Genomic DNA, 26312 nt, shown 5'->3' on the forward strand with positions numbered 1-26312 from the left:
CTTCCCCCCCAGGGAATGGGGCTGTGTTTGGGGTGATCCTGCGGGGGGGGGGTGCTGGGGTGATGCCAGTTCACTGGACTGGTTTGTACTGGGGTTGGGGGGGACGTTGGGGGCTCGGGGGAGGGGTGGTCTGTAGGGTCGGGGGGGCTGGGGGCTCCTGGATGGGGTTTTAAGGGGTGGGGGTGCTGGGGGGGCCGTGGCAGGGTGGGTGTCAGTGTGCAGGGAGCTGCTGAAGGGCAGGGGGCACAAGGGGGGGCCCTGGGGGGGTGCTCACAGTGCTCCCTGCCCCCATTTTTTCAAAGCTGGGGCCGTGGGGGGGGTCCCTGCCACCTGTGCCCCCCCCCAATATGTGACAAGGCGCAGCCATACAGCAGCCCCCCAGAGCCCCCCTGCCCCCCATTTTAGTGCTGCTTTTTCCTGCACCCCCCCCCAAGATCTTTCTGTTCAAGGGGAGCATCCTGGGGGGGGGGTGGGGGTGTGTGCACAGTGTTTGGGTAGGTCCTGCAAAAATAAACGAGGGCCTTTATTTGTACGAGGTCTCGGCTGGCGCGGGGGCCAGGCAGGCACTGCTGGGGGGGGGGACGGACACGGGGGGGGGGGGGCACGGGGCTGGTTACGGGACAGGCACAGCAAAATGGGGGGGGGGCAGCGCCCCAAGGCACGGACGGTGGGGACCCCGGGGCCGCTCAGGGGGGGCCGCGCGGCGGGGGGGCCGTGAGGGGCACGGTGGAGCCGCAGTCGTCATCGGGGGGCCCGGGGGGGGCCGGGGGGGGCGCGCTCTCCAGCTGCCGGTCCCGCAGGCTCCGGATGTAGCTCTGGGGGGATCATGGGGGGGGGGGGGGGGGACACAGCGACACGGGGGTGTCAGGGGGGGAGGTTTTGGGGTGCCTCCTGCCCCGACCCCCCCCCCCCCAGGTGGGTGCGCGCTCACCGGGGCCAGCACGTCGCCCGCGTAGCGCTTGACGGGGGGGGGCTTGCGGCGGTAGGTGCCCTCGGGGGGGGCCGGGCTCTGGCGGTGCTTGGCCTCCTTCTGCCGGATGCGCAGCAGCTGCAGCCGCTTCTGGCGCCGGCTGAGGATGGCTGAGCAGGGAGGGGGCTCAGCCCCGGCCCCCGCCGGCACCCTCAGCGTCCCTGTGGCCGCCTCCGGCCCCACCCTGGTGGCTTCCCCCCCCCCTCGCCGCTCCCGTCGCCATCCCCGTCCCCTTCCCCGTTGTCATCTCCAGCTCTCCCACCTCTGCCATCGCCCTGGTGCCCCCTTTCTCCCCTCTTTTCCCATCCCAACCCTCCCAGCTGGGCACATCCCAGCGTGGTGCCTGCTCCTATCTCTATCCCCATCCCATTCCATCCCAGTCCCCATCCCATCGCAACCCCATCCTCATTTCCATCCCTATCCCTGTTCCCCTGCCCATCCCTGTTCCCATTCCCATCCCCAATTCCATCCCTGTTCCCATTCCCATGTCTGCTTCCATCTCTATCCCCCTTACCCTGCCCGTTCCCGTGCCCATTTCCATCCCTATCCCCCTCCTCCTGCCCATTTCCATGTCCATTTTCTTCCCAGTCCCCACTTCCATCCCCATTCCCATTTCCATCCCAGTCCCCATCCCTATCCACACCTCCACTTCCATCTCTGTCCCCCTTCCCCTGCCCATTCCTGTGCCCATTTCCATCCCAGTCCCTGTCCCAACCCCATTTCCATCCCTGTCCCTCTTCCCACACCCATTTCCATCCCAACCTCATCCCTGTTTCTGTCCCTATCCCTATTCCCATGCCTATTTCCAATCCTATTCCCCTTCTTGTGCCCATTTCCATCCCAGTCCCCATCCCATCCCTGTTTCCATCCCTTTCCCCTTCCTGTGCCCGTTTCCATCCCAACCCCATCCCATTTCTGTCCCTATCCCCATCCCCATGCCTATTTCCAACCCTCTCCCCCTTCCCCTGCCCATTCCTGTGCCCGCTTCCATCCCAGTCCCCATCCCATCCCAACCCCATCCCCATTTCCACCCCCATTTCCATCCCTATCCCCCTTCCCCTGCCTGTTTCCATCCCTTTCCCCTTCCTGTGCCCATTTCCACCTCTATCCCCACCCCCATTTCCATCCCCATCCCCCTTCCCACCCCCATTTCCATCCCTTTCCCCCCCCGCTCCCCATCCCGTCCCCCCGCACCCCCTCACCATCGCTACGGGAGCAGCCCCCGGCCGTCAGCTTCCACTGCACGAGGACTCCGAGGACGCTGAGCGCGGGCCAGGCTCCCAGCACGGCCCAGCTGTACCAGCACAGCGGCGCCGGCGGCGCCAACCGCAGCCGGTCGTAGACGTAGAGCACCAGGGCCAGCGCCTCCAGCACGTAGTCGGCGCACACCACCACCGCCGCCGCCCCGCACACGGCCGTGGCCAGCACGGTCAGCGGCTTCTGCCAGTGCAGGGCCAGCAGGGCGCAGAGCAGCGCCAGCCCCAGCAGGCCGCCCGCCGGCACCCAGGGGCTCTGGGGCTGCAGCAGCGGCGCGGTGGCCACCAGCGCGGCCGTGGCCAGCAGCAGCCCCAGCAGCAGCCCGGTGGTGAAGAGCCCCACGCTGCGCACCAGCGCCGTCAGCAGCCCGCACAGCGCCCCGATGCCCAGCGCGATGCCCGCGCTCACCTCCAGGCTCAGCTGCGTCTCCAGCACCCGCTCCTTGTAGCACAGCGCGAAGATGACGGCGGAGCCCAGCAGCAGCCCCGACAGGAACATGATGGCCTTGAAGCAGCGGTAGCCTGACGGGGGCGAGGGGGGGGCTCTGCAAACGGTGCCACCCCTCCGGCCGTGCCCCCCTGGACAAGTCTCACAGTGTCCCCGGTGACATCCCCATCTTGCCGTACCCCCCCCAGCCACATCCCATGGCATTCCTGGTGACATCCTCATCTTGCTGTGCCCCCCCGACCACATCCCACAGTGTCCTCCATGCTGTCCCATCTTGCTGTGCCCCCCAGCCGTGTCCCCCGTGGTGTCCTCATCTTGCTGTACCCCCCCCGGCCACCTCCCACAGTGTCCCCGGTGACATCCCCATCTTGCCGTGCCCCCCCAGCTGAGTCCCTGATGTTGTCCCCATCTTGCTGTGCCCCCCCAACCATGTCCCCGTTCACGTCCTCGTCTTGCAGTGCCCCCCCCAGCCACGTCCCACAGTGACCCCAGTGACACCCCCATCTTGCTGCCCCCCCGGCCACCTCCCACAGCGTCCCTGGTGCCATCCCACCTTGCTGTGCCCCCCCAGCCATGTCCCCAGTGACGTCCCCATCTTGCTGTGCCCCCCCCCACATCCCACGGTTCCCCCTGGGCCATCCCCTCTGGCCATGCCCCCCCCCCAAACTGCCCCCCCTGGGCTGTGCCCCACAGCATCCCCTGCGCCCCGTCCCCCCGCAGCACCCCTTGTCCCCAGATGCCCCCTTTCTGCCCGTGCCCCCCGTACCCCATCCACGGCGCTCCCCGCTCGACTCCCCCAACCCGTGCCCCCCCCCCGTGCGCCCCCCACTCACCGAAGCCTCCGCAGACGAGGCCGAGGAGGCAGCCGAGGGCGCAGAGCGCGGCGGGGCCGGGCTCGAGGGGGGGCCGCGGCTCCAGGCGGCAGCGCGGCACCGAGGGGGCTCCGGGCTCCATCCCCGCCGGGCTGGGGGCGCACGGGGCGGCCACGCTGGGGGGCGCCGGGATCCCCCCCCCCCCCGCTGCCCCCTCCCCGGCCCCGGGGCGGCGGAAACGCGCGCGGGGGGAGCCCCCTCCCCCGGTACCCCCCTCCCCCGATTCCCACTCCCCCCCGCCCCGCACATCTGGGGGGCGGGGGGCGCGGGGGCCCCGTCCCGGGACTCACCCGCTCCGGGGGCGGCGGGACCCGGCCCGGCCGCGGGGCTCAAACACGGCCGGGACCGGGACCGGGACCGGGAGCGGGGCTGGGAGCGGGGCCGGGGGCGGTGCGGGGCGGGACAGGGAGCGGGGCCGGGGCCGGGGCTGGGGGCGGCGGGGGGCGGGAGCGGGGCGGGGGGAGCCGCGGCGGGGCCGGGATGGGAGCGGGAAGGGGAGCACGGCACGGGGAGGGGGGGCGGCGGGGACACGCGCGGGACACGGACACGCGTGGGGAGGCGACACGCGTGGGGATGGGGCAGGGGCACGCGCTGGGGGTAGAAGCTCACGAGGGACATGGACACGCGTGGGAATAGGGACACGCGTGGGGACACGGACACGTGTGGGGACACGGACACGCGTGGTTTTGGGGACACGCGTGGGGGACAGAGCCCGTCGTGGGGCTGGGACCTGCCGTGGGGCAGGGGCACAAAAGGGGAGCGCGGGCACGTTGGGGGCACGGACACGCGTGGGGCAGCCCGGCCCCGGTCCCGGTCCCAGCCCCGCCCGGGGGCAGCTCGGGACGGCGACTCCGCGCCCGGCACCGAAGGGGTTAATGGGGGCGGGGCTTCGCTGAGGGGGCGGTGCCAACGCGGGTGACGCAACCGGGCCTGGCCACGCCCCCGGAAGCGAGCGTGGCGGCGGCGGCGGGCGGGCGGAAGGCGGAAGTGAGGCGCGCGAGGGACCCGGGGGGGGGCGGGAGGAGGCGGAGACCCCCCCCCCCGCCGGCACCGGCACCGGCACCGCTCGGGGAGCGCGAAGGGGCCCCGGGGGCCGCCCCGGGCCTGCCTCCCGCGGCCGCTCCCAGCCCCCGCTTCCCCCGCCGGTACCCCCGGTAGCGCCCCCCACCCTCCCCGGTTCCCCCCGGTTCCCCCTCGGTTCCCCCCCCAGCCCCGCTGACTCCGCTCCCGGTCCCAGGGGCGATGGCGGTGACCTAACTCCCGGGGCCGCCGCCATGGCTCAGCCCCCGCCGGGCCGCGGGGCAGCGGCCGAGGCCGAGGGGGGCGGCGGCGGGAACCGGGAGCCGCCCGCGGCCGGGGCAGGAGGAGGAGGAGGAGGAGGAGGAGGAGGGGGGGGGGGGGGAGGCGGCCGGGCCCCCCCGGGCAGCACCGCCTGGAACGGGAGCTGCGGCCTGCGACCGGCGGCCGCCACCACCGAAGACGACGGCAACGATGACGGGGACGGAGACGGCTCCACCACCGGTCCCGGGGGCTGCTGCCGGTGCCGGGCCCGGGACGGATCCTGCGGCCTCGCCTGCCCCCGCTGCGCCGCCACCGAGCACCGTCCGCCACCGCCACCACCCCGCGAGGCCGAGGAGGGCGAGGAGGACGCAACCGGAGAGGACCCGGGGTGCGCGGGGAAGGGACCCCGGAGACCCCGGCGACGCCAGCGGCCGCGCTCGGCCCCCAAGGAGAAGGAGAAAGAGAAGGAGGAGGGCGGCCGGAGGCAGCGCCCGGCGAGGAAACGGAGCCGCGGGGCCCGCACGGAGGAGCTGGCCCGGCTGAAGGCGCTGCTGGAGGCGGCGCTGGGCCAGGCGCGGAGGTTGTGCGCGGAGGCCGGCGGCCGCCTGCTCTGCTCCTGCTGCCGCCTGGGCGCCGGGGAGCTGGGCTCGGCACCGGGCACCGTGCGCAGCTGGGGCCGGCGCGTGGGCCAGCGGGCTCGCAGCGGGTGGCTGCGGGCGGCCCGGGGGCTGCGGGCCGGGGCGGAGGTGGCGCGGCGGCTGCTGTGGATGCTGTGCGCGCTGCTGCTGCTGCTCCTCGTGCTGCTGCTGGGCTGCCTGCGGCTCTGCTGGCGCGCCGTGGCCGCCGGCGTGGCCAGGCTGGGCCGGACCCGGCTCGCGGCGTTCCTCGACGCCACCGGCCTCCGCAGGACGTGGGGGCTGCTCGGGGTGGCCGGGACTTGCCAGCGCCTCCGGGACTGGCTGCAGAGGTGGCGAGCTCCCCACGGGGAGTTACGGACAGGCTGCGGGCCGGGGGACGCGGCGCCGGGCCTCGACGGAGGGGCTCCGGCCGCCAGCTCCGGGGAGGAGGTGGCCCGCCTGCTGGCCATGGCCGACGTGCCCGAGGAGGAGCTGAACCCCTTCCAGGCGCTGGGCGTGGAGGCGACGGCGTCGGACGCCGAGCTGAAGAAGGCGTACCGCCGGCTGGCCGTGCTGGTGCGTGAGCAGGGGGCCGGGGGCTGGCGGCGAGCTACGGCCCCGCTGGGACGCGGCGCTGAGCCCCCCCTGCGCCTCCCAGGTCCACCCGGACAAGAACGAGCACCCGCGAGCGGAGGAGGCCTTCAAGGTGCTGCGGGCGGCCTGGGACATCGTCAGCAACCCCGAGAGGAGGAAGGAGTACGAGATGTGAGTGGGCTGGGGCGGTGGGCGGGGGGCTGCGGGGGTGCCCTCACCCCCTGGAGCCCCACCGGGTCATTCTGCCAGGGGAGCGGGGAGAGCACCGGGTCCGCGGCCCCATCCCCTCATGGGGGTCTCGTGCAGCCCCGCACCGCCGCGCTCTGACCCCGTCTCTCTCCCTGTGCGGTGGCTGCAGGAAGCGGATGGCGGAGAGCGAGCTGAGCCGGTCCGTGAACGAGTTCCTGAGCAGGCTGCAGGATGACCTGAAGGAGGCCATGAACACCATGATGTGCAGCAAGTGCCAGGGCAAGCACAAGTAGGTCCCGAGGCTCCCGGCCCCGCTCGGGGTTGAAGCGTTCGGGCTGCAGGCTCTGTCCCGGCCCCGCGGTGCTGCCCCGGCGGGGGCTGACGCGGTGCTGATACCACAGGAGGTTCGAGCTGGACCGCAACCCGCTCAGCGCCCGCTACTGCGCCGAGTGCGGGCAGCTGCACCCCGCCGAGGAGGGCGACTTCTGGGCCGAGTCCAGCCTGCTGGGGCTGAAGATCACCTACTTGGCCATGATGGACGGCAAAGTCTACGACATCACCGGTGGGTGCCGCGTCCCACAGCCCCGCGGGGGTGTCAGGGCGAGCCCCCGGTGACGCCGTGTGTCTCCCCGCAGAGTGGGCCGGCTGCCAGCGCGTGGGGATCTGCCCCGACACCCACCGCGTCCCCTACCACATCTCCTTCGGGGCGCGCAGCGCCGGCGCAGGCGGGCGGCAGAGGTCAGTGCTGGCGGCGGGACGGGGACCGGTGGCAGCAGGGGAGCGACGCCGGGGCCTGGCTGCTGCTGGGGGGGGTGGAGTGGGGGGTTTGGGGGGGCTGGGGGCTGTTGGCCCCCCCCCCAGGAGCCCCCCCAGACGCCGCCTTCCTGCCAGCAGGAGCGCCTCCAAGGGCAGCCCCAGCTCCGCCGCCGACCTGCAGGACTTCTTCACCCGCGTGTTCCAGGGGACCTCAGGACCGATGCCCGGGGGCTTCCCGTCGCCCCCCCCGCCCGCAGCCCCCCCGGGGGCCGCGGCTGCAGCCGGGGCCCAGCCGAGGACCGAGGGGGGAGCCCCCAAGGGCGACGCCAAGCACAAGAGGCGCAAGAAGGTGCGGCGCCCCTTCCAGCGCTGAGCGCCCCGCGGGTGCTGGGGGGGCGCTCCCTGGGCGGGGGGAGGCCGTGCTCTGCCGGGCACTACAAGGGCTCTTTGAAATAAAAAAAAAATCTATTTTTTTTTTAAGGTAATCTGTGTGTTTAGAAGTTAACTGTGAGCTGGTGGGGCTGGGGTGAGCAGGAGGAACTGCGCCGGAGGCAGCGACGCCACAGAACCCCCGGGGGGCACAGCGGGGGCCGTGCTGGACCGACCCCCCCCAGGTCTCTTCAGGGGGTGTTGTAGGAGCCCAGGTGTCAATGGCAGGGGGGCTGCTGCCCCTTCCCTCCACGCGCACCCCAAAACACCTGCGGGGCAGCAGAGGGGCGTGGGCAGAGCAGCTCTGGGGCCAGGCAGCTTCTAGCACGTTCCGTGCTGCATTTAAACCAGTTTCTTTTTGCTCGCTCACCCCTGTTTACGACCCCGCACATCCCCTTTCTATTAATACAGCGAATGCAGCGCGCGGGCGCTGTGCTCACGGTGCGCAGCCGTCCTCAGCACCGCCGCCAGGCTCCCTGCACGCTTTCAGCCGCGATGGTTTTACTTCTCCAGCCTCAGCTTTGCACGGTTTGAGGGACACTCGGCACCTCCCCCTAATGCTGAGGACCAGGAGCCGTTTTTTATTTGGATTTCTTTTTACATGAAGTCACGTAAAGAAGCCCTGCCTGCATCCTGCCACCCTCTGTACTCCCAGGTGTGAGCAGCTGGGGTTTAACGGCCGTGCTCTTCTTTCTTACCACTTTTCCCAGCTTGAAGCACGGTTTAGAAGCGTGCCTCTCCTCTGCGGGTCAGGGGGCTGGCTCCAGGCGCTCTGTGGGGTGGCTGCGGGTGTTCTCCTGGCTGGGGGCTGTGCTGTGAGGATGTTGCTCTGCTCTGTGCGGCCTTTATGACGGTGGAATTGGACAAAATTAGACAAAACACGAGGATGAAGGAGGCACAGGGTGGTTGCTCTTCCCACTGGTCGACAGTTCTCCCCTCGTGGGTGTTTCCCCACCGCCACGGGGTCACAAGGGAGTGTGGGGGGTGTGTGTGCGACGTGCCCGGCTCGCTCCGTCCAGCTCACGCATCTCCAGCAAAGCAGGAGGAGCCCTCAGGAGACGCAGGAACCTTACCAAAACCCTCGTGGGAAGCCCTGCACGCAGGAGCTGGTGCGCCCAGCCCCAGGGGGCGGTGGGCACGGGGCTCAGTACTTGTTGATGCCGAAGAGCCGCACGCCGTGGAACTGGGGCAGCTTGGGCAGGAGGACGCTGAGCAGGGAGGCCGTGTTGATCACGAAGTGCGCGGGGTCGTACTTGGTGTAGAAGCTGGTGAGGAGGTACCTGGGGGGGGGAGAGAGGGAGCCCGCGGGTTATTCTGCGCTGCCCTGCTTCCCCGGGGTTAGGGCGGGGATTTTTTGGGGTGCTCGCTGCTGTTTGCTGTACAAAACCCCAGCGCCTCAGCTGGGAAAACCTCCCAACCCCTGGGACCTGTCTGTGCAGGGGCTGAATGCGCTGAGCTGTGCCAGCAGCAGCGCTGGAAGCCCCCCCAGCCCCCCGCCTGGCTCCTCTCTGCCCGGTTTAGCGCGGCACTCACAGCACCACCGGGGAGATGCTGAGGAACTTGCGCGAGGAGGTGCACTGCAGCCCGTAGTCGATCTGCTCCCAGTGCGTGAGGAGGCGATCCTTGCCCTGGTCGGGGGTTTCAAACGGGGTCCCCTTCACTGTGTGCAGCAGCAAGTACATCACCTGCGGGTGTTGGGGGGGGGGAGGATGTCAGCAAAGCCCAGCTCAGGATGCTCCGAGGCTGCAGGAGCTCCTGGACACGGGGCAGAGCAAGGGGAGAGAGCTCATCGGGACCAACCCCCCTGCCAAAGCAGCTCCCTACAGCAGGCTGCCCACGTAGGCCTCCAGACGGGCCTTGAATATCTCCAGAGAAGGAGACCCCACAGCCTCCCTGGGCAGCCTGTCCCAGCGCTCCGGCACCCTCTCTGTGAAGAATTTCTTTCGCCTGTTGGTGCGGAACTGCCTGGGCTCCATTTTGTGGCCGTTGCCTCTTGTCCTGTCCCCACAGGCCTCTGAGAAGAGGTTGGCCAAATCCCTGTCTCCCACGCTTCACATATTTAAGCACATTGATGAGATCCCCCCTCAGTCTTCTCTTCCCAAGGCTGAACAGCCCCAGGTCTCTCAGCCTCTCCTCCTAGGGAAGATGCTCCAGGCCCCGTATCACCTTCGTGGGCTCCGCTGGACCCTTCCCAGGAGATCCCGGTCTGTTTTGTACCGGGAAGCCCAGAGCTGGACCCAGCACCCCAGATTCCCCCTTTCTGTGCTCTCCTTTTTTCAGTGCCCGCAGTAGCCGTCACCTTCCGTAGCCCAGGGACACCAAACCGTGCCCGGTGCCGGTGCAGCCCCGGTAGGGCAGCGCGGGGCCGGGACTCACCAGGTTGTGCAGGACGTTGGTGAGTGTCCAGACCACGGGGACGCTGAGGACGGGGACGCTGAGCAGGACGACGTGCAGGGCACCCACCGCCAGCCCGTAGGCCAGCCAGCTGCCGCGGCTGCTCGCCACGCGCGTGTTGGGGTTCAGCTCGCTGTGCGCCACGCCGACGTTCATCCTGCCGTGGGCACGGGGCTCTCAGCGGCCTTTTGGGGCCGTTTCCCCAAATCCCCGCAGTTTGGGGCCCGCTGCCGGGCGCCTCCCGGCTCCTCTCCCGGGGCTCAGCAGCGGGCCCAAAGGGGAACGGCGGCACTGCCCTGAGGTGGGCACCGGGCACCGGGGCTCGGGGGGGCCGGGGAACGATCGCAAACCCCCGCGGGGCCCGGTCCCGGCCCCGGTCCCGGTTCCCCCGGGCTCAGCCTCCCCGGTCCCCGGTTCCCCCAGTTCCCCAGGCCCCGCTCCCTCCGGTGCCCCCGCTCCCGGCCCCCACAGCCCCGGTGCCCCCCGCTCCCCCCTCCCGGACCCCCCCGGTCCCCTCCCGGTTCCCCGGGCCCGGCCTCCCCGTTCCCCGGTTTCCCCCGGTTCCCCAGGCCCCGCTCCCTCCGGTGCTTCCATTCCCGGCTCCCACAGCCCCGGTCCCTCCCCCTCCCCCCTCCCCCCTCCCGGTCCCCCTCCGGTCCCGCCCCCCCCTCACCCGGCGGCTCCGCAGGGCCCCGGGCCCCGTTGCCAGGCCCCGGCCCGGCCTCGTCTCCAGGAAGTCCGCGTTCCCGACCCTCCACCCCCATTGGCCGCTCCCCGCCGTTCCTCCACTTCCATTGGCCGCTCTGCCCGTCCGTCAGAACCTCCTCCCCGCCCCCTCGCGCCGGAGAACCAACAGCGAGCGCCAGGCGCCGCGGGGCAGCCCTCCAATCGGCGGGAGCGGTGTTGGGCGGCAGTTTGAAATCGCCGGTCCAGGAAGCGCGGCCGTGATTGGGCGGCGGGCTGCCGGCGGGGGGCGGGGCCGGCGGCGGCAGCGGCGGCGGCCTGAGGGGGCGGCAAGATGGCGGCGGAGCCCGTGGAGCTCCACAAGCTGAAGGTACCGGCGGGGCCCGCGCCGCCTCCACCGGGCCGCTACCGGGCCGTTGACCCCCGCCAGCACTCGGGGGGCCCGGGGCCGATGGGTTCAGGCTCCAGCCGCCGCCTCTGGGTCGTCACCGGGCCTGGGGCAGCGCCTCCCGCCGCTGGGCCCTGTGGGAGGCCCCGGTTGGGAGCCCGGTGGGGCCTGGTGGGGCCTGGGGGTGCTCGGTGGGGCCCGGTTCCCGGCCTGTGCCGCGCTCGCAGGCACACGGGGCTGTGTGCGGAGCCGCCGCCGCCTCCCGGTGCCGGTGCCGCTCCCCGGTGCCCCCCCCGGGCTGTTCGGGGTCCCTCCCCGCCGCCCTGAGGCCGCCCGGGCCGTTCTGCACCCCCAGGCCCCGGGGAGCAACGGGGGCAACCGGGGCGCCTGCAGCAAAGGCGGGGGTGGGGGGGCTCAGCGTGCGGGGCTGCTAAAAACCTGCCTCGGTTGTGCGCCGTTTTCCCCCTTTTTTGTTATTATTCTCCCCTCGCTGCGTCCCCCGTTAATCACGCCCGCTAATTAATCGGAGCTTCCCCCGTCGCAGCTGGCAGAGCTGAAGCAGGAGTGCCTGGCCCGCGGCCTGGAGGCGAAGGGGAACAAGCAGGATCTCATCAACCGGCTGCAGGCCTACCTGGAGGAGCACGGTACGCACACAGCCTCCCCCTCACCCCCCTGATGGGCACGGGGGCTCCTTCCCTGAGCCCCCCCAGGCTGCGGCTGCTGCTCGGGGTTGGCATTGGCGAGAGAGCTCCTGGGGTTGGGCTTTGTTTGTGCGGGAGGAGGCCTCGTTTGGGCACCTTGCTGGGGCTTTGCCTCTCCCCTCCTCATTTCGTGAATCAAACGCTCACAGTGGCCTTATTGGAGAGGCCAGGTATTAATCGAGTGATTTTCATCATTAATTACTCTGGTTTTTTTCTTCCCCTTCAGCTGAAGAAGAAGCCAACGAGGAAGACGTTCTGGGAGAAGAAATAGAGGTAAATTTGGGGCTGGCCTGGCGGCGCGCGGCCTCTGGGTGGCCGTGTTGGGTTTTGCTGTGCCGGGCCCAGCTGGGAGGGCGCTGGGACGAGGGGGCAGAACTGGAGGCTGCCTTGCAACAAGCGCTGCCAGGCACCGTTGGGAAGCACTGCTGCGGCTCACTGGGGGGTCAAAACTGCCCAGTTCTGATGCTGAAGTCTCGGTGTTGCCGCATCAGCGTGCAGGGTGTGTGAAAAGCTGGGCTTTGGAGGTGCGTGTGGGCTCCGTGTGTGGCTGCTGCTTCGGAGGGGGGAATTCTGCCCGGGCTCAGCAGGAGCCGCGCTGTCACCCCGTGATTTTGTCAATGGTGATGTTCAAGCACGTGGCCCCACGAGGACGTGTGAGGCACCCGGGAGCTTCTCCCCAGTGTCCCAAAACACATTCGGTGGGAGAAGGGCACTGAGCCTTCCTAGAGCAGCACGAGACATCGGGAGCCATGTGCTTTGGGTGTTTGCTGGCCCTGCTTGCCAGCCCAAGGGCTTCATTCCAATTATTTCCTGAGTCTTGCGAAGCCCGGGCCTTGTGCTAAGGGCTTGGCTTTGGGGTGTTAAAAAAAATAAATAAATCCGTGTCTGTAGCAGTGTTGTTCAAACCCTGGCAGGGTTTGGATACAATATTTATCATTATATAATATTTATGGTGAGAAATACTCCATGTAGTGCCTCGTGGACTGAGTTAGGCACGGCTGGGGAGGAGGAAGGGGGCTCGGAGCACACGGCCCTTCCCTTCCCTTCCCTCAGCCATGAGGCAGCTGCTTGTGCTCAGGAGCTGGGCGCTCGTCCCTGGGGATGTGGAGTGTCCCCTGCTGCTGTGACACTCACAGGAGCCTTCGGGGGCTGAAATGCAGGCATGTCCCCGCTGAGCACAGAGTTCTGAGCCCCGACAGCCTCCCTGTGGGGTGCTGGGCTCCTCCTGACCTCCTCTTGACTCCTTCCCCGGCAGGAAGAAGAGCAGAAGCCAGCGGAGCCGCCTGTCAAAGCGGAGGAGCCTCCCGTAAAATCACCCGACGTGTAACTATCCTCTCTGCGGGGGCCAAAACAAACCTGGGGGGGGTGGCTGTAAGGCGAGGGGTGCACGGGGGGTGTGCTCCCCCTCCTCCAAACACTTACGGGTTCTTCGTGAGCCTCCTGAGACCCCCTGAGGCCGGAGGGGTCGCAGCCCCCGCAGCGAGGGCAGCTCCTGGGGTCGCTTCTGAGGCTGCGGGTGGTGGCGCGAGCTTGGCACAGCCCAGTCTCAGAGCTTGGGCTGAAAGCAGCTCGGAGCTCGCGTGGTTTTGGGCATCCCTGCTTGCAGGGAGCCTCAGCCCCGAGTGGTAACGGGGTGCGGGGTGCACCCCAAATGCTGGGTTGGGGTGCTGGGGCCGTGGTGCTGTGCGGGCAGGAGGGGGCGTCCTGCACCCGCGGCGCTGCGCTGGGAGCGCGGCCGGCCCCGGCCGAATTGCTTCCTGTGAAAGTGTTATTAAACCATTACTACCTTTCAGGGCATAAAATGAGAAACCTGTCCGGGAATCTGGAACAAAAGCAGCGCGTTTCTCTAAATGGGAGGCCTTAATGAGGCTGGCTGTGCCCCACCGTTTTATGGGAGTTGTTTGGAGGAGGAGGAGGATGTTCCATTTAGCCTGGGAACTTCCGAACTTTGTCTCTTGCTCTTTTGTTTTCCTCCCCCTCGAGCCCGAGCTCTGTTTTCGGAGCATAAACCTCGGAGCACGCCCCCTCCATTATATTTTCGTGCGGGCTTTTTCCCGTCCCGCTGTTGTTAGCTGCTCATTGTTCAGGAGTGTGTGTTTGAAACGGAGCCCGGGCCGGGTGCGGGTGCTGACCTGGGGAGAGCTGCCCGAGGCTGTCCCATGAACTAGAACAGAACGAGCCTTTGTGTTGCAGGGCCGTAAAGGAATAAAGCTCCTCGGGGCAGGCAGTCGAGGCTTTGGGCTTCTACCAAGAGCCGAGTGTTGCTGTTAAGAGCCTTCAGGAGGTTGTTCCTGGGCGTGCGGGTCTGTGGCTTCTCGCTGTGCTGTCCCCCCAGGTTTCGAGAAGCTTCTGCAGCACCCGCTGCAGTCACAGGGTGCTTCTCTCACCATAAATAGAAATAATTCTTCTCCAAGCCTTGCTGGGAGCGGGTGAGGGTGTTGAGGGTGGCTCTTGTGTCTTTTGCTCTTTGGGGGCTCGTTTCCCATCGTTGCTGAAGGGGCTCAGGAGTGCTCCAGGCGCTCGTTTGGCTTGGAGGAGGAGCAGTGGCTGCGCCTTCACCGCTCTGTGTTTCCTTGTGTGCCCTAAACATGGAGGTTTTATGGACCTCGTGCCCCAGCATTGGTACCTGGGCTCTCAGCCTGCCCCTACAAGGGCTGCTGGCGGTTTGGGAACAGCCCCTCAGCAATTTGGGGGTGGCGGGGAGCCAGAGGTGGGTGGCTGGGAGGAGAACCCCGACCCCTCTCCTGCTGAGGCACGAGAGGAAGCCAGCGGGAGCCCTGCTGACCGATCTCTCTCTTTCCCCACACCTCTAGGAACACAGAAAAGAAAGTAGTGAAAATAACCTCAGAAATCTCGCAGATGGAGGTAAGGTTTCCTTCTGCTGCTCCATCCTCTTCGCTGTGAGGTGTCGGCCTCCTCGCTCGCTTCCTTCGGAGGCTCTTCCGTGCGTTGCTGGGGCTCTGTCAGCGTTTCCACTGTAACCCTGCTTTTTTTGGCTTGATTTTACACTAATGACCGGTCGCTGGCTGCGGGCTGACCTAGCGGGGTGGCGCCCCCGTGGCATGTTCCGTTTTTGATGGGGCTTTAAGGAATGCCTCTCTCAATTGTCTGGTCGTGCCCCTTTCCTTGCTGGGGGCTGTTGTTTGCCTGCCACCAGCCACCGCTGACCCTGCCTCAATATTTCCAGCTTGGGGACAGGCCGAGTGGCTCCCAGGTGGATTTAGCCCCGTAGTAGCCCCGTAGCATCCCCAGATTTGGATTTTAAAGCCTCGAGCTGCCCCTGTTATTACTCTAGCACATAAATTGTGCTTCCCTTCCTGCTATCAGGAGCACGAAAAGCTTTGCAGCGGGGCTCACCCCCCTGTGGCACATCCCCATCCCTCAGGGCGATTGCTTCAGCCAGGCAAAGCTGCAAAGCTTCCAGGGTGCGGCCGCAGGGCGCAATCAGTCTGGGAGGCACTGGGATGAGCTAACAGATCGCCCTTATCTCCCCCTGGAACTTTGTCACTGAGATTTGCTGGGCTTATTTCAGCCAAACACGTTCAGAAGCTGCCGATTCCTCTGGGAGAACTTTGCGAAATTTCGGGTTTCAAGACCCTGATTCTGGTTCCCTAATCCCCCCTCCCACACCTTGTTTTCCGCTCACGCTCCATGAGAAAGAAATCGGTAGGAAAACACGATTCTCGTCTCCCTGCTGTTCGCCACGACTTCAGAGCCCTAATCTTCTGTTTGGGACACGGCCATTTCCACAGCAACCGGGGCGATGGCGCAAGCGGAGGATTAGGACCTCAGCTGGAGGAGTAGCGAAGAGAAGTGTGGTACCTGGTGTGAGCTGGACGTGGTGCTGGAGGAGCCGTGTCCCCTGGGGCTCGGGGCTGCCCGTGGCCATAGCTGCGTAAAGCACCAATTAAGCAGACCTGCTGAAATTGCACTCTTGTCCTTTGTTTTTTGTTTTTTTGTTTTTCCTCCCAAATTCCGTGGAACCTATTCACAGGAAAACCACTTTTTTTTTTTTTTTTTTGGGTTGTGTGGATTGGATAGGTTTCAGCAAAATTATATTATATAGACATTTTTTTTGAATAAAAAAGGGAATTGTTTGCCCGTACAGTGCACGATTCAGACCTGTGGCCGGTGATGTTGGCTGCTGCAGTTGTAAGAAGTGTTGGTGGTTTCGTGAAGCAGGGAGACAAATCCCAGGAAGGAGCCCATCGGGGTTAAGTGAATGCAAATGTGAGCTCAGCTCGAAAGTCAGGACGTCATCAACCGTGGCACCTCCCTGCCTTGCTTGTGACCTTTAGGATCAGCTTCAGGCAGGGTTTTGGGGTAGGGAGAGCCTTTCTCTGATCCGGGGTGGCCTTTCCATGGTGGAGAGCCCTTTCAGGAGCGGGTCGAGTCTTCCTTTCGGATGTTTTCAGAGTGTCAGAATGGGGAAATCGATTTGGAGCTGAGCGCTAACACGTTTTATTTTTCTGTCTGTCTTTTCTCAGTCGAGTAAAAAGTTCTTTGGTACTGGCACCATTAGGAGTGGTGTTCCTAATCCGTCTTCTCTAAACATTTATGTTTTGATGCAAATGTTTATTGCACTCCTCACTGTGCTTTCGGCTAAAGTAAATGTTTCCGTTCAAATGCTATCTGTTTCTCTAACCTCTAAAGCACCCAACACATTTCTGGGCCCTTGTGTAATAATGAAATGTTAAATATTTCCCTTAAGCTTTTAAGGGGATTTAATGCTCGTTGGTGCAACGCTTGCACTTCTGACACCTCTGAGCTTCTCTTTCTTGGGCAGCGTGCTGTGGTCCAGGCAAGCCTTGCCTGCAGTAGGCTGAATCCTTTCCACAGAGCTGAATTTTGCCTCAAATTGTGCTGCTGATGACAAACTCTGCTTGCGAGGCTGAGCCAACAGCATGAATAGCGGCGGTCTCATGAAAAACCTTGTGCCAAATAAATAAGGTCCCTGAAACCCCCCCCACCATCTCTTCTCTTAGCATATTTCTTTGGCCTTTTGCATAGCCAAAGAAATCTTGTTTGCCTCTTTTTTTTGGGAGCCAGCCGAGCTGGTTGTGCCGCCTGCTTGCTCCCTGCCTCCGGGAGGGCCGGCGCGGCCGCTCCCTCTGCAGCGCGTGCCAGGAGCGCTGCTCCCCTGGCACAGGGGCTTCCCTGGAAGGGGAGCGCCCCCGCCTGCTGCTGGCACACCAGCCTTCAGCTTGGCTGCAGCCTCGTAGCACCTCCAAATAGTCATCTGCTGCCGTCAGCTCCCCGGCCCTGCTCTCCTCTGGCACGCCTCCTGTCCTGTCCTGGGAGCGCTCCCTGAGTAAAGGGCAATAAAACCCCTTTTTCTTGTGCAAACAGAGCCCAGAAGTGGAGCTGTTTGCTCTTGCAGCCGGCTGCACCTTTTTCTGAAAGGTGCCTTTATTATTTGGACCGAGCTCGTTAGGACTTGGAGAGCTTCCTTTGGTCAAGCACACATCCAGGAGGTTATGGGGTGGCCTCGTGGATGGCTCCAGGTGCCTGCAGCAGCTCTCCCGTTACCTGCAGGCACAGGAGGGGATTTTTCCCTTCCCAGGCCACACGCTGCTGGCCCAGCAGGGCACGTGGAAGCATTACCCATCCGCTGCCTTTCCCGTGTGCCTCTTCCTGCTTTCTTTCTGTACGCCTCAAATCTTCTTTCTTCTCACTGGGTTCTTTTTCCTTTTCTCCCTCCAGAGGATGCAGAAGAGGGCTGAACGCTTCAACGTGCCCGTGAGCCTGGAGAGCAAGAAGGCAGCGCGTGCAGCTCGGTGAGTCCACGCCCGGAGCCTTCCCTGCTTTAGCTCGGGAGGAGACCTCTTGGGACACATCTGGCAGTGGCAGGCTGTGCTGGCGTGATGTGGAGGTGGCTTTTAGCGTGAAGGAGGAGGTGGAATTTGCCTCCAGCCTGAACAAACTGGATGGATTTCCTCAAGGGTCTGCAGACACTTGCTGTGACGTGTGTAGAGGTTGTGCTCCTCGTGAGCCAGGAGACACGCGTGTCAAAGCCGGGCTGTGTCACACTGGAGTGCTCAGTACCAGTGAAATTTCTAGTGCTGCTTAAAGTTACGCTGGAGAGACAGGGCAGGGGAAGGCAAAACTGGCTCCGTGCTGATGATCCAGCTAGTTTTCTGGGCACTGAAGCTGTTTTTCTGAAGTAAGTGAGGAATTGCTGTTCACAGTAAATGGAGGAGTTGCTGCAGTAGCTACAGGAGGCAACAATAACTGGATTCCAGTCGCTCTTGTGCACAAACCTGTTTGCCTGAATTACACCTGGGAAAAGTATTTGAAGGGAAAACTGCTTTGTTAAGCTAAGGCTCGACGTGTTAGATGCTTGCCTGCCTTACGTGTGCCTGAGTCTGACTAAGCTCTGTTTACTTTCTGCAGGTTTGGTTTGGCCACAGTTTCGACTAAAGGTGAGAAGGTGAACCAGAACTAACTCATGGAGTGACCTCACTGCAAATATTTATTTATTCCTGGGAGAAAAAAAAAAGCTGGTGGAGGCTGTTTCACTCTCTGTCCCTCTTCCTGCCCACACCCAGAAGCTCTGAGCAGGGATTGTAGACTCAGGATGAAATGCAGGTGGGGTTTTCTTGGTAGTTCAGACATCTGTCAGCGTCTTGTACTCCCCAACCCAACTGGAGGACGCCAGCCAGGTGTGGGGTAACCCTGATCGGGGCGCCGAACGTCCTTGGGCTTCTTTTCAAACGCCAGGTTCAATTGTCAGAGCTTTCTTTGCAAGGTGTGAGGATGGCAGTGGTTCTGTGGGTGGGAAAAACTGACCTGGGGATGAAAAGAATTTGGAGAGCAGAGGTAAAGCTGGGAAAAGTGGGACAGAAATTCTTTACGAGTCTGTGCCGGGCAGGTGCGTGACTCCTCCACCGCGCCTCTTGTCAGATAGGATGCTGCTCTGGCTGCTTGTTCTCTAACTGGGTTTTCTTTTTTTGTTTCCCTCCTCGTTTCAGGCCTCTCTGCAGACAGCAAACCTACGGTAAGACACGCTTCTTGTTCACGGGTTACCGCTGCTCAGGCTCCTCACGTGGGTTGTGGTTTGTGCAGAGAAGTTCCCGTCTGCAGGGGTGACCTGAACCATCAAAATGCTCCGAGAACAGCACGGAGTGAGGGGCAGTGGGGAGGCCCACCTGCATGTTGTGCTTCGGGTGGGTTCCCCTCCCGTTGTAGTATTTGGCTGCCTCCTGTGACAGTGCTCTCAGGTGAGCTGATCGCAGAATGAAACACCAGAAATGTGGGTGGATACTCAACTTTTTTTCCATATGCCTTGTTTTCATTATTTGACTTTGAATTGCTTGAATCCTGCTTCTGGAATGGAAAGTACGAATGACTCTTAGAATTATTACTCCATTTTCAGTGCCAGTGCTTCTTTGCCTGCTGTCCAGGTCGAAGCAGGAGGCACCGGAGTGTGCGTGGCTGAGAGCTGTGGTCGCACGGTGCAGCTGGCTTGGTGCCGGCCTAAGGATGAGGGGAGCAGCATTAAGGCACCCCAAGATCTGTCCCGGGGCAGAGTTCTGGGTTTCTCTTGTGCCAGGGGCATAAAAGGCTTTGCGTGAACATCTGAGGGGCAGAACAGCACCAGGGCTTCCTCTGCAGAGCTCACGCTGTGGATTTCTCCCTGGACGTGCCCAGCTGTGGTGCTAGGGACAAGAGCTGTAAGGGCGGCTCTTGCTTCTCTGGGAGATTCCAGCGAGGCTGGGTGCTCTGCTGGCAAGCTGCTTGGTCACAGGACCTGGTCAGACGTGACTTCATAGTTTGGGAAGAACGAGGGTGCAGCAAGGATCTCTTAAACCTGTGGCAGCCAGAGAGCAGTGATAATTTCCAGGAGTATGGGCAAGTCTGCGTGAGAGGTCGTTTAATTCTTGTTTGTGTTGGCTGGACTCCCACAGGACAAGTACCAGGTGCAGCTGCTCCTTCAGGAGGGGGCCACCACCCTGGGGTTTATCCTTTTGGGTGTTCTGAGCCACCGGGCCAGCTTTGGGCTGCTGCTGCTACTCGAGTGGTGGTGATTTTAAACCATAAATCGTTTCCTGTGTCTTTATAGGTCAACATGGATAAATTAAAGGAAAGGGCTCAGAGATTTGGGTTGAATGTCTCTTCGCTCTCCAAGAAGGTAAGGTGCACTGGCCTCCAGGACACTCCTTGCACCTCCAGAGGAGCCCAGTGCTCCATCCCATAGCACTCGGTGATGCTCAGAGCCCTCGTGCTGCTTTTACATCTTGTTATTCATGCAGCCGTGTGGGCGCCAGGCCCTGGGGGAGTTCTGTCAGCAGCGCTTCCTTATCTCATCCTCGGTTTGTTTTGTGTGAGACGTTTTTAACGTGGCTTTGAGGAAGTTATGATGGGTGGATAGAGGCGTTGAATTTGAAAGTTGTTCGTCTTAAAGCATGGGAAGCGACGCTGGTGGGCAGGCTGTGAAATTGGTTTGGTTTCGGGCATTTGACTCGCGCTGCGTAAGCGCCCGTTTCTGGTTGGGGTAGGAGCCGAGTCTGTAAAGACCGAGGTAACGAGCTCCACAAAGAGGAGTCCGGAGCTCCCTGGTAGCAAATAACTCTGAAGTACCGATGAGATGAGCTTTGCAGGGGGGTGAGTTCGGTCTTCAAGCTATTTATTTTGCCAGGGAGAAATCCGTGGGCTCTCCGGTCCTCGTGTGTAGCACCTCGGCGTGTCGGAGCTGTTGGCAGGGCAGGAGATGGAGCCGCACTTGGCCTCCAGCCCGACGGGTGGCTTTGGGGTGTGTGTGTGTGCAGGGAATGCTGTGCTTGGCGGCGTGGTAATGCCCTCCCTGCCTGCACGGCTTCTGTGGCAGGGTGGGGAGAAGCTGAGGGTGGTGCGTTTGGGTGAGACAGGGAAGGATCAGCGTGCTCTGAAATCGGCGCAGCGTCCCGCGCGCTGCCCGGTCACAAATGGCCTTCTCCTCCGGGCTTTAATGACCCTCGTGCCGCAGCAGTGCTCAGAAATAGTGGGGAGTGAGGAAGGATTGTCCGGTCCTAACAGCTGCCTGGTGTTGGCATGGAGACCTCTCCTCTCCAGCTGGAAAGGGTAAGAGCGAGGGGAGGTTTCTCTTCCCTCCAGCCCCGCGAAATAAGCCCCTCTCCTCCTCGGGGGGACGGATTTGACCTTTTTTGCTGCCTGCTTCTCCATCTCTGAGCGTTCTGCTTTATTCTATCGGCCCTGGGAATTCACTGATGTAGAAAATATCTGGCATTGGAGGTCGCTGTTTCCCGCCCCCCCCCCCCTTCCTTCTCCTGTCCCTTTGGGGGTGGGGGAAGGAGGCCAGTGCATTAACGCTGGGATATGTGGAGCTAAGGGTGAGAGGCTGCTCAAACATCATTAACCCTGTCACTAGGAGCTCCCATTTTTCAGGAGGGATATATGCCTTGTCAATGTTTATGGCTGTGGCCTTCCCGCAGCGGGGTTGTGCGGCTGCAGCTTCGTGCTGCTGGGGCTTGGGGAAGGAGCCGGGTGCCGGAGCTGCCCCGTGGCCCCTGCACATGCCAAAAACCCGAAAAAAAAACCCAAAACGTGAGGTCTGAGCTCCCTGAGCAGCTCCCCAACGAGCTCAGCTCGCGGCAGCTCAGCTCCAGCCCCCGGCTGCCCCGCGCTCGGCTTTTTGTGTGCCCCGCGCTCCGCGGAGCAGCGCCCGCCTCGCCGCGCCGTGTCCTTTTTTTTGTTTTCTTTTTTTTTTTTTTTTTTGTTTGCTCCACCAGGAAGCCGAGTTCATGGGCTTAGAAGTGGCTTCTCCCACTGAGCGGAACACACTCCTGCATTCCTGGGAGGAATATTATTGGTTACTTTAATTAGCTGGTGGTATTGTGCTTCCCACCTGGGTGTTCTTTATAGCTTTTCATTACGGAGGAGCCTGGCAGTTGCGAATGTTTACATGTGTCTTGGCAGGTTTTTATACCGTGCGTCGCAGCAAAAAACTTTACAATAAACCATTGTCTCCACGGAGCCACACTTCATTTCCTATTCAAATTGGTTTGGGGAGGGGTAGGGATGCTGGGGGGGAGAATCGTAGCTAAGGGGGATTTCAGGCCTGCTGTGAGCAGGGAGCAAATACAGAGCTGCGTTAGTGGCTGTGAACTCATCTGTAGCTTTGAACCCCCCTTCCCCCTCCGTTAGCCCTCTAGCGTAGAAATCTTTCAAGTTTAAAATCCTCTTCCTCCCTGCCTGAAGGGGAAAGCAAGACCCGGGTTGCTGCGAGGAGAGCAGGCGGAACAGAAAGGTTGGCTCCGCTCGAGCCGCGGAGGCAGGTGCTCGTTTGTCTCAAGGCAGCACGAGGCCATCAAATTAATTTTTAAAATAAATCAAGCAAGCGTTTATCTCCCCGTAGCACTAACTCTCCCCTCCGAGGCCTCCTGTTCAAGCGCACGCTCTGACCTGAAGCTACCATCCCTTGACTCCTGTTAGTTGTACTTAACCCCCCACACTTGTAAATGTTCCCTCTCCACGGCAGCTGCTCCCTGTAACACTCCAACTCGCCGCTCCCCAGGGGAGGGTGTTTAGCTGCGTGTTTTATATGCAGGGTTGGATGCTGCAGAGGGAGCTGCCTGCGTCGTGGTCGTGGTTCAGAAGCGTTTCTCCGAGGGGAAGGCTCGCTCTTTATGTATAAAATAGCCTCGTAAGTCTCCCGCCGGGGAAGCGTTGGCACCAAATGGACAGCGAGAGCCCTTGGGATAACATAAAAGCTCTGCTTGCCACCTTTAGGATCACGTTATCAAATACCTTTCCCAATCTGAGCAGATGACCAAAATAATTGGCTTTTCTATCTCCCCTTTAACGCGGAGGTCTCCAAGTGCCTCGCAAACAATTAGCTGATTAACCCTCCTCGGGTCGGGGCTGCGGGCGGAGAGGTGACGCGGCTGCGCCAAGGTCACTCCAGTCAGGAGTCCCAGTGCACGTCCTCGACGGTGGGCAGACAAAGGCTCCTTGCCTGCAGATCTCCTGCCCCGAGGGGACGAGTGCTCACGGTGTCCCCATCCTCACGGGGGAATTGCCTGATTTTCCCATCATCTCAGGGGAATTACCCAATTCTCCCAACACTTTGGGGGATTTGCCTCATTTTTCCCAATGTCGCCTTGGTGGCTTTTTGGGCGGGCTGGTCAGGAGTAACCACGGGGAGAGTTTCTCTGTTTGCAGCGTGCCTCCTGAGCTGTGTCTCGCCTCGAAAAACTTCTCTGCGCCCAGCTGCAGGTCTTCCAATTCACAGCTGGGGCACCGAGCCTCGGGACGTGTCGCGAGAGCAGTTGGGGTCCTGAGCAGCAGCAGCAGTACCGCGTGCTGAAGTATCCCCCCCGATCTAAAGGTGCTGACCCGTGGCTAGGAGGAGTTTGTGTTTTAATACGTCTGTCGGTCAGGGTTCTGGATTAATGCTGCCTTAATTCTCGTTAATGAGAGCTTGTTTTACGTGGGGCAGATGAGAACTGCTGCGCTCGCTGCCTGAGATTAGCCGGAGAGAGCTGGCAGGCTGACTGCGTGACGTTGGTGTGGTGGTGGAGCAGAGCAGGGGTCAGTCGACCAGCAGAAAGTTTGTGTGTATACAAAATATCTAAATGAGAGAGAGAAAACAATTGCCTTAATTGTTTGGCTTCCAGCAAGCTTATAATAACGTGCTGAGGAGGAATCCTTTTCCTGGATAATTTTTCTGCCTGCAATCTTTCCAAGCACCCCCTGCCAACCCCGGATGAGAAGCTATTAACCACCAAGGAAGCAGAGAGTGGTGGTGGGGAGAAGTGCTGATGTTGGCAAGGAGGGAGGGGAAAGGCCTGGTGGACGGGGATTGTTCCTAGGACAGATGTTGTGCTTCTCAAAAATGCATGCGCCACCATGTACAACTGGCTTACGTGGCTGGTTTGTGCTCAAGAAACGAGTCTTGCTGTCACTCTGAAGGCAGAGCAGGAGCTCTGCAAGGCCACGTGCCCCTGCATAATTTTTTTCCTTGAGCTCTCTACTTCTGCCTGTCGTCACCTCCGTGTCTCCGTTGTTCTCCTCTCTGCTCCCCACGCAGTCTCTGATGGGGCACGGAGTGGAGGAGCGCCGTCTCCTCTGGGCTGTAACCCAGGCTCTTCTCTTTGTGGTCTTCATTTTAATTCCTCTTTCCCTCTTACCTTCTGTAAGGTGATTAGAATACATAAAAATGTGGCCCAGAAAAACATCTTCAGTGTGCTGCGACCCCTTGGTGGCCAAGGAGACCTTGTCCTGAGATGTCGATCGCTTCGTCTGGATGTTGCCCACGCGTCCTTCCCCCTCAGGATCACGCTACAAGTCCTGCTGTTGGGATGGGTTTGTGTAGCACTTGGCACTTCTTTATAAACGCAATTTCAAGAAGTTTTTCTCTGCGATAGCATCGCTGTGATGCATGGAACAGGCAGCACAGCCTGCCAGGTACGGAGGAGCTGGTGTGCCGTGACCGCACTGTGACCGGTGCCACATTCAGGACTCTTTTACATGCCCTGAAATTCCCATGACGTTAAGTTTTTTAAACCTTAATATTTTTAGGTATTTAAAAAAGCCGCTTTAGGTAATTTTTAAAGGATTTTCAATCTCCCTCTGAGTTGGACTAGTGGTAACTAAGGCAGCTGGATTTACACGGGGGGAAGATTAAAAATAGTCCTGGTTTAAAAAGTGAACTGAAAGCAAAGCCCTCTGAAACACCTCACGTGTGTGGGTTTTTTTGCATGTCACAGAAACTTTTCAGCAGTCCTGCAGGAAGTAGAAAGTAGGTCAGAATAAAAGAATGCAGCCAGAGTCGCGCGAATGCGTGGAAGCAAAGTCAGAGAGACCCTGGTACAAAAATCGTGCGGCGTCGAAGCTGACGGGTTGGCGTTCCTGCTGCAGGGAGACTGTCCAGAAAACTGCTAGCCCGTGCTAATTGCAGGAATGCTCACAGAGGACTTAATCAGCAGGCGGCCCGAGGAAGGCTGAGGTGTTCGGTGCCTCTCTTTGCGGTAGCTTTTGCTAAACAAAGCTGACTGCAGATGGGTAACTGCATGTTGGAAGGCAAGCCTCGGGCTCCAGGAGGGAGAGAGCAGTTTGGGGGCACCCCAGCCTCAATGCTCTCGCAGGTAACTGCTGGAGGGCTTCCAGCTGCTCCCCGTGAGGATTTGTGGAAATCCTCGAAGAGCTCGTGTTCCTCTACAGCCTCCGGAGGGCCGGGGCAGGACCCCTGCCCGCTCTGCGCACGCGCGCTCACCGCGTGCAGCCGGCCCCGCCGCCCGCTCCGCTCCTTCCCCCGGCCCCTGCGAAGCGCCCTCGCTGTTTTCCAAGGCGAGCAGCTGAATGCAGCCCTGTTGGTTTAAGATAATGGGAAGTGACAAGGTGAAGAATAGTGCTGGCAGGCACGGGCGTTTTAGCACAAGGGTGCTGCCAGCCCGGCCTCTGCCGCCCCTGCCCCCCCCCTCTGGGGTCGCCCAGGAGGGAGCTGCACCGCTGCCGCCTGCTGCGGGGGGGGTTGTGCTGCTCCCCTTGTGTCACGGGTGGGCTTTGGGTGGTTTTTAACAGTTCTGTGCCCAGGCAGCCCTCCCGGGCAGCGTGCTGGGCTCAGCGTTGCTGTTCTCCTAATCCCAGCCCTCGTTCATGTGGCTGTCACCTTTTGGGGACAAAGGTGCGTGTGGGAAGCTGCCTGGGGGAGCAGAGGGGGGCACTGGGCTGTGCAGGGCCAGCGTGAGCCCGTGCCTTGTTGGTGCACTTGAAAACAGACCCAAACCTTCACGGGGCTGTAACCCCATGGAAAAAAAACATCTGAGGTTACAGGGCGAATGTAAAGTCTTGGCAGGCCTGTATGTTGTTGCTTTTGGGGTTTTTCATTGAAGACAAAGCAACCACTTCCCCAGGAGGGGCTTGGTGGTGGTCTTGGCTGGCCCGACGCGCCGTGGCCAAGGGCAGTGCAATGGTCCCCTCTGGGATGAGGGATGAGGCTGTGGCTTCTAGTCCTGCTCCCTGGTGGTCCTGCTGGCGTGGGATGGGATTGTGCAAGGAAGCAGCGGTATCAGCTTTCCTAGAAGGCAAATGGGAACTTCTCTCCAGCCAGCCTTTTCCCTTGCAGCCCCTCAATAACTCTAGACTGTACGCAGGGGAGAAAAACCATCTGGGTTTGTTGCTGGAAGGAAGAATCTCGTTGCAATCCTAACGAGCTAGAGGTCATGGAATCAGAGGATGGTTTGGGTTGAAAGGGACCTTAAAGGTCATCTAGAGGTGCGTGCCACGGACCCGAACAGCTCCCGTCGCTGCACATGGAGAAAGAAACGGCCTCTTCATCGTGCAAGCACTGGGGAGAACAAGATCTTGACAACTCAGCCAAGCAGAGAAGATATTCAGAGGTGTTTTCTGGAGAAATGGTGTTTGCGTGTCAGCTGCTGTCAAGGAACGTTTGGCAGGCTGCTGGTCATCGGTGTCCGCACGTGGTCTGTGTTGGGAGATGCCCGGTGCCTTCAAAGGCTCTGCTGTCCCGCTGCTCTTTGCCTTCATCGCTGAGAACAAGCGTGGCCACCCACCACGCCAGCTGACTCTCACCCTGGTTGCTCTCAGGGTGGCCTCCTTGCCCTGGGCTCTGCTTTTCTTTCCTCTTGCCAGCTCATAGAAACGTCCCGGAGGGCTTTGGAGCTGGCAGATGTGGGTGCTGAGGCTCGCAGCCGCTGGCTGTGTGCGGCTTGATTCCCATGCAGGGGAATAAAGGTGAATTTGGAACACAGTTACTGGACTGGGACGCCCTCT

General features: G+C 62.1%; 4 protein-coding genes across 5 annotated transcripts in view; 2 read left to right on the top strand and 2 right to left on the bottom strand.

Annotated features, from left to right (window-relative positions):
• Positions 1–635: 635 nt before the first annotated feature.
• Positions 636–4345, bottom strand: LOC309888775 (transmembrane protein 198-like). 2 transcript variants are annotated; one of them, XM_082781333.1, is made up of 5 exons: positions 3837–4345; positions 3508–3638; positions 2173–2748; positions 932–1030; positions 636–815 (listed from the first exon to the last, which is right to left on the bottom strand). In XM_082781333.1, the coding sequence occupies exons 2-5, from the start codon at positions 3626–3628 to the stop codon at positions 742–744; spliced, it is 870 nt and encodes a 289-aa protein (XP_082637459.1). In that variant the 5' UTR covers positions 3629–3638; positions 3837–4345; the 3' UTR covers positions 636–741. The 2 variants fall into 2 exon arrangements, with proteins under 2 accessions (XP_082637459.1, XP_082637458.1); XM_082781332.1 differs by having other exon boundaries at positions 932–1080; positions 3837–4059.
• A 176-nt stretch (positions 4346–4521) lies between these two features.
• On the top strand, positions 4522–7468 carry DNAJC14 (DnaJ heat shock protein family (Hsp40) member C14). Its single transcript, XM_082781320.1, has 6 exons — positions 4522–6020; positions 6103–6209; positions 6397–6516; positions 6629–6789; positions 6863–6965; positions 7122–7468. The coding sequence occupies exons 1-6, from the start codon at positions 4821–4823 to the stop codon at positions 7354–7356; spliced, it is 1926 nt and encodes a 641-aa protein (XP_082637446.1). The 5' UTR covers positions 4522–4820; the 3' UTR covers positions 7357–7468.
• Positions 7469–7670: 202 nt separating this feature from the next.
• ORMDL2 (ORMDL sphingolipid biosynthesis regulator 2) lies at positions 7671–10570 on the bottom strand (the record flags this gene model as incomplete). Its single annotated transcript, XM_082781348.1, is given in 5 exon segments — positions 7671–8692; positions 8946–9097; positions 9789–9963; positions 10480–10490; positions 10493–10570. Coding segments are annotated over 5 exon segments (552 nt in total). The 3' UTR covers positions 7671–8556.
• A 215-nt stretch (positions 10571–10785) lies between these two features.
• Positions 10786–26312, top strand: part of SARNP (SAP domain containing ribonucleoprotein) — a 28317-nt gene continuing 12790 nt past the window's right edge. Inside the window, exons 1-9 of the mRNA XM_082781342.1 lie at positions 10786–10860; positions 11423–11522; positions 11806–11852; positions 12835–12902; positions 14393–14444; positions 17283–17356; positions 17973–18001; positions 18551–18576; positions 19642–19710. Coding sequence (XP_082637468.1) covers positions 10825–10860; positions 11423–11522; positions 11806–11852; positions 12835–12902; positions 14393–14444; positions 17283–17356; positions 17973–18001; positions 18551–18576; positions 19642–19710 — 501 coding nt within the window. The 5' untranslated portion in view covers positions 10786–10824. The remainder of the gene's footprint in view (positions 10861–11422; positions 11523–11805; positions 11853–12834; positions 12903–14392; positions 14445–17282; positions 17357–17972; positions 18002–18550; positions 18577–19641; positions 19711–26312) is intronic.

This window comes from Aythya marila, assembly GCF_965140915.1.
Source record: "Aythya marila genome assembly, chromosome: 30".
Lineage (NCBI taxonomy): Eukaryota > Metazoa > Chordata > Aves > Anseriformes > Anatidae > Aythya > Aythya marila.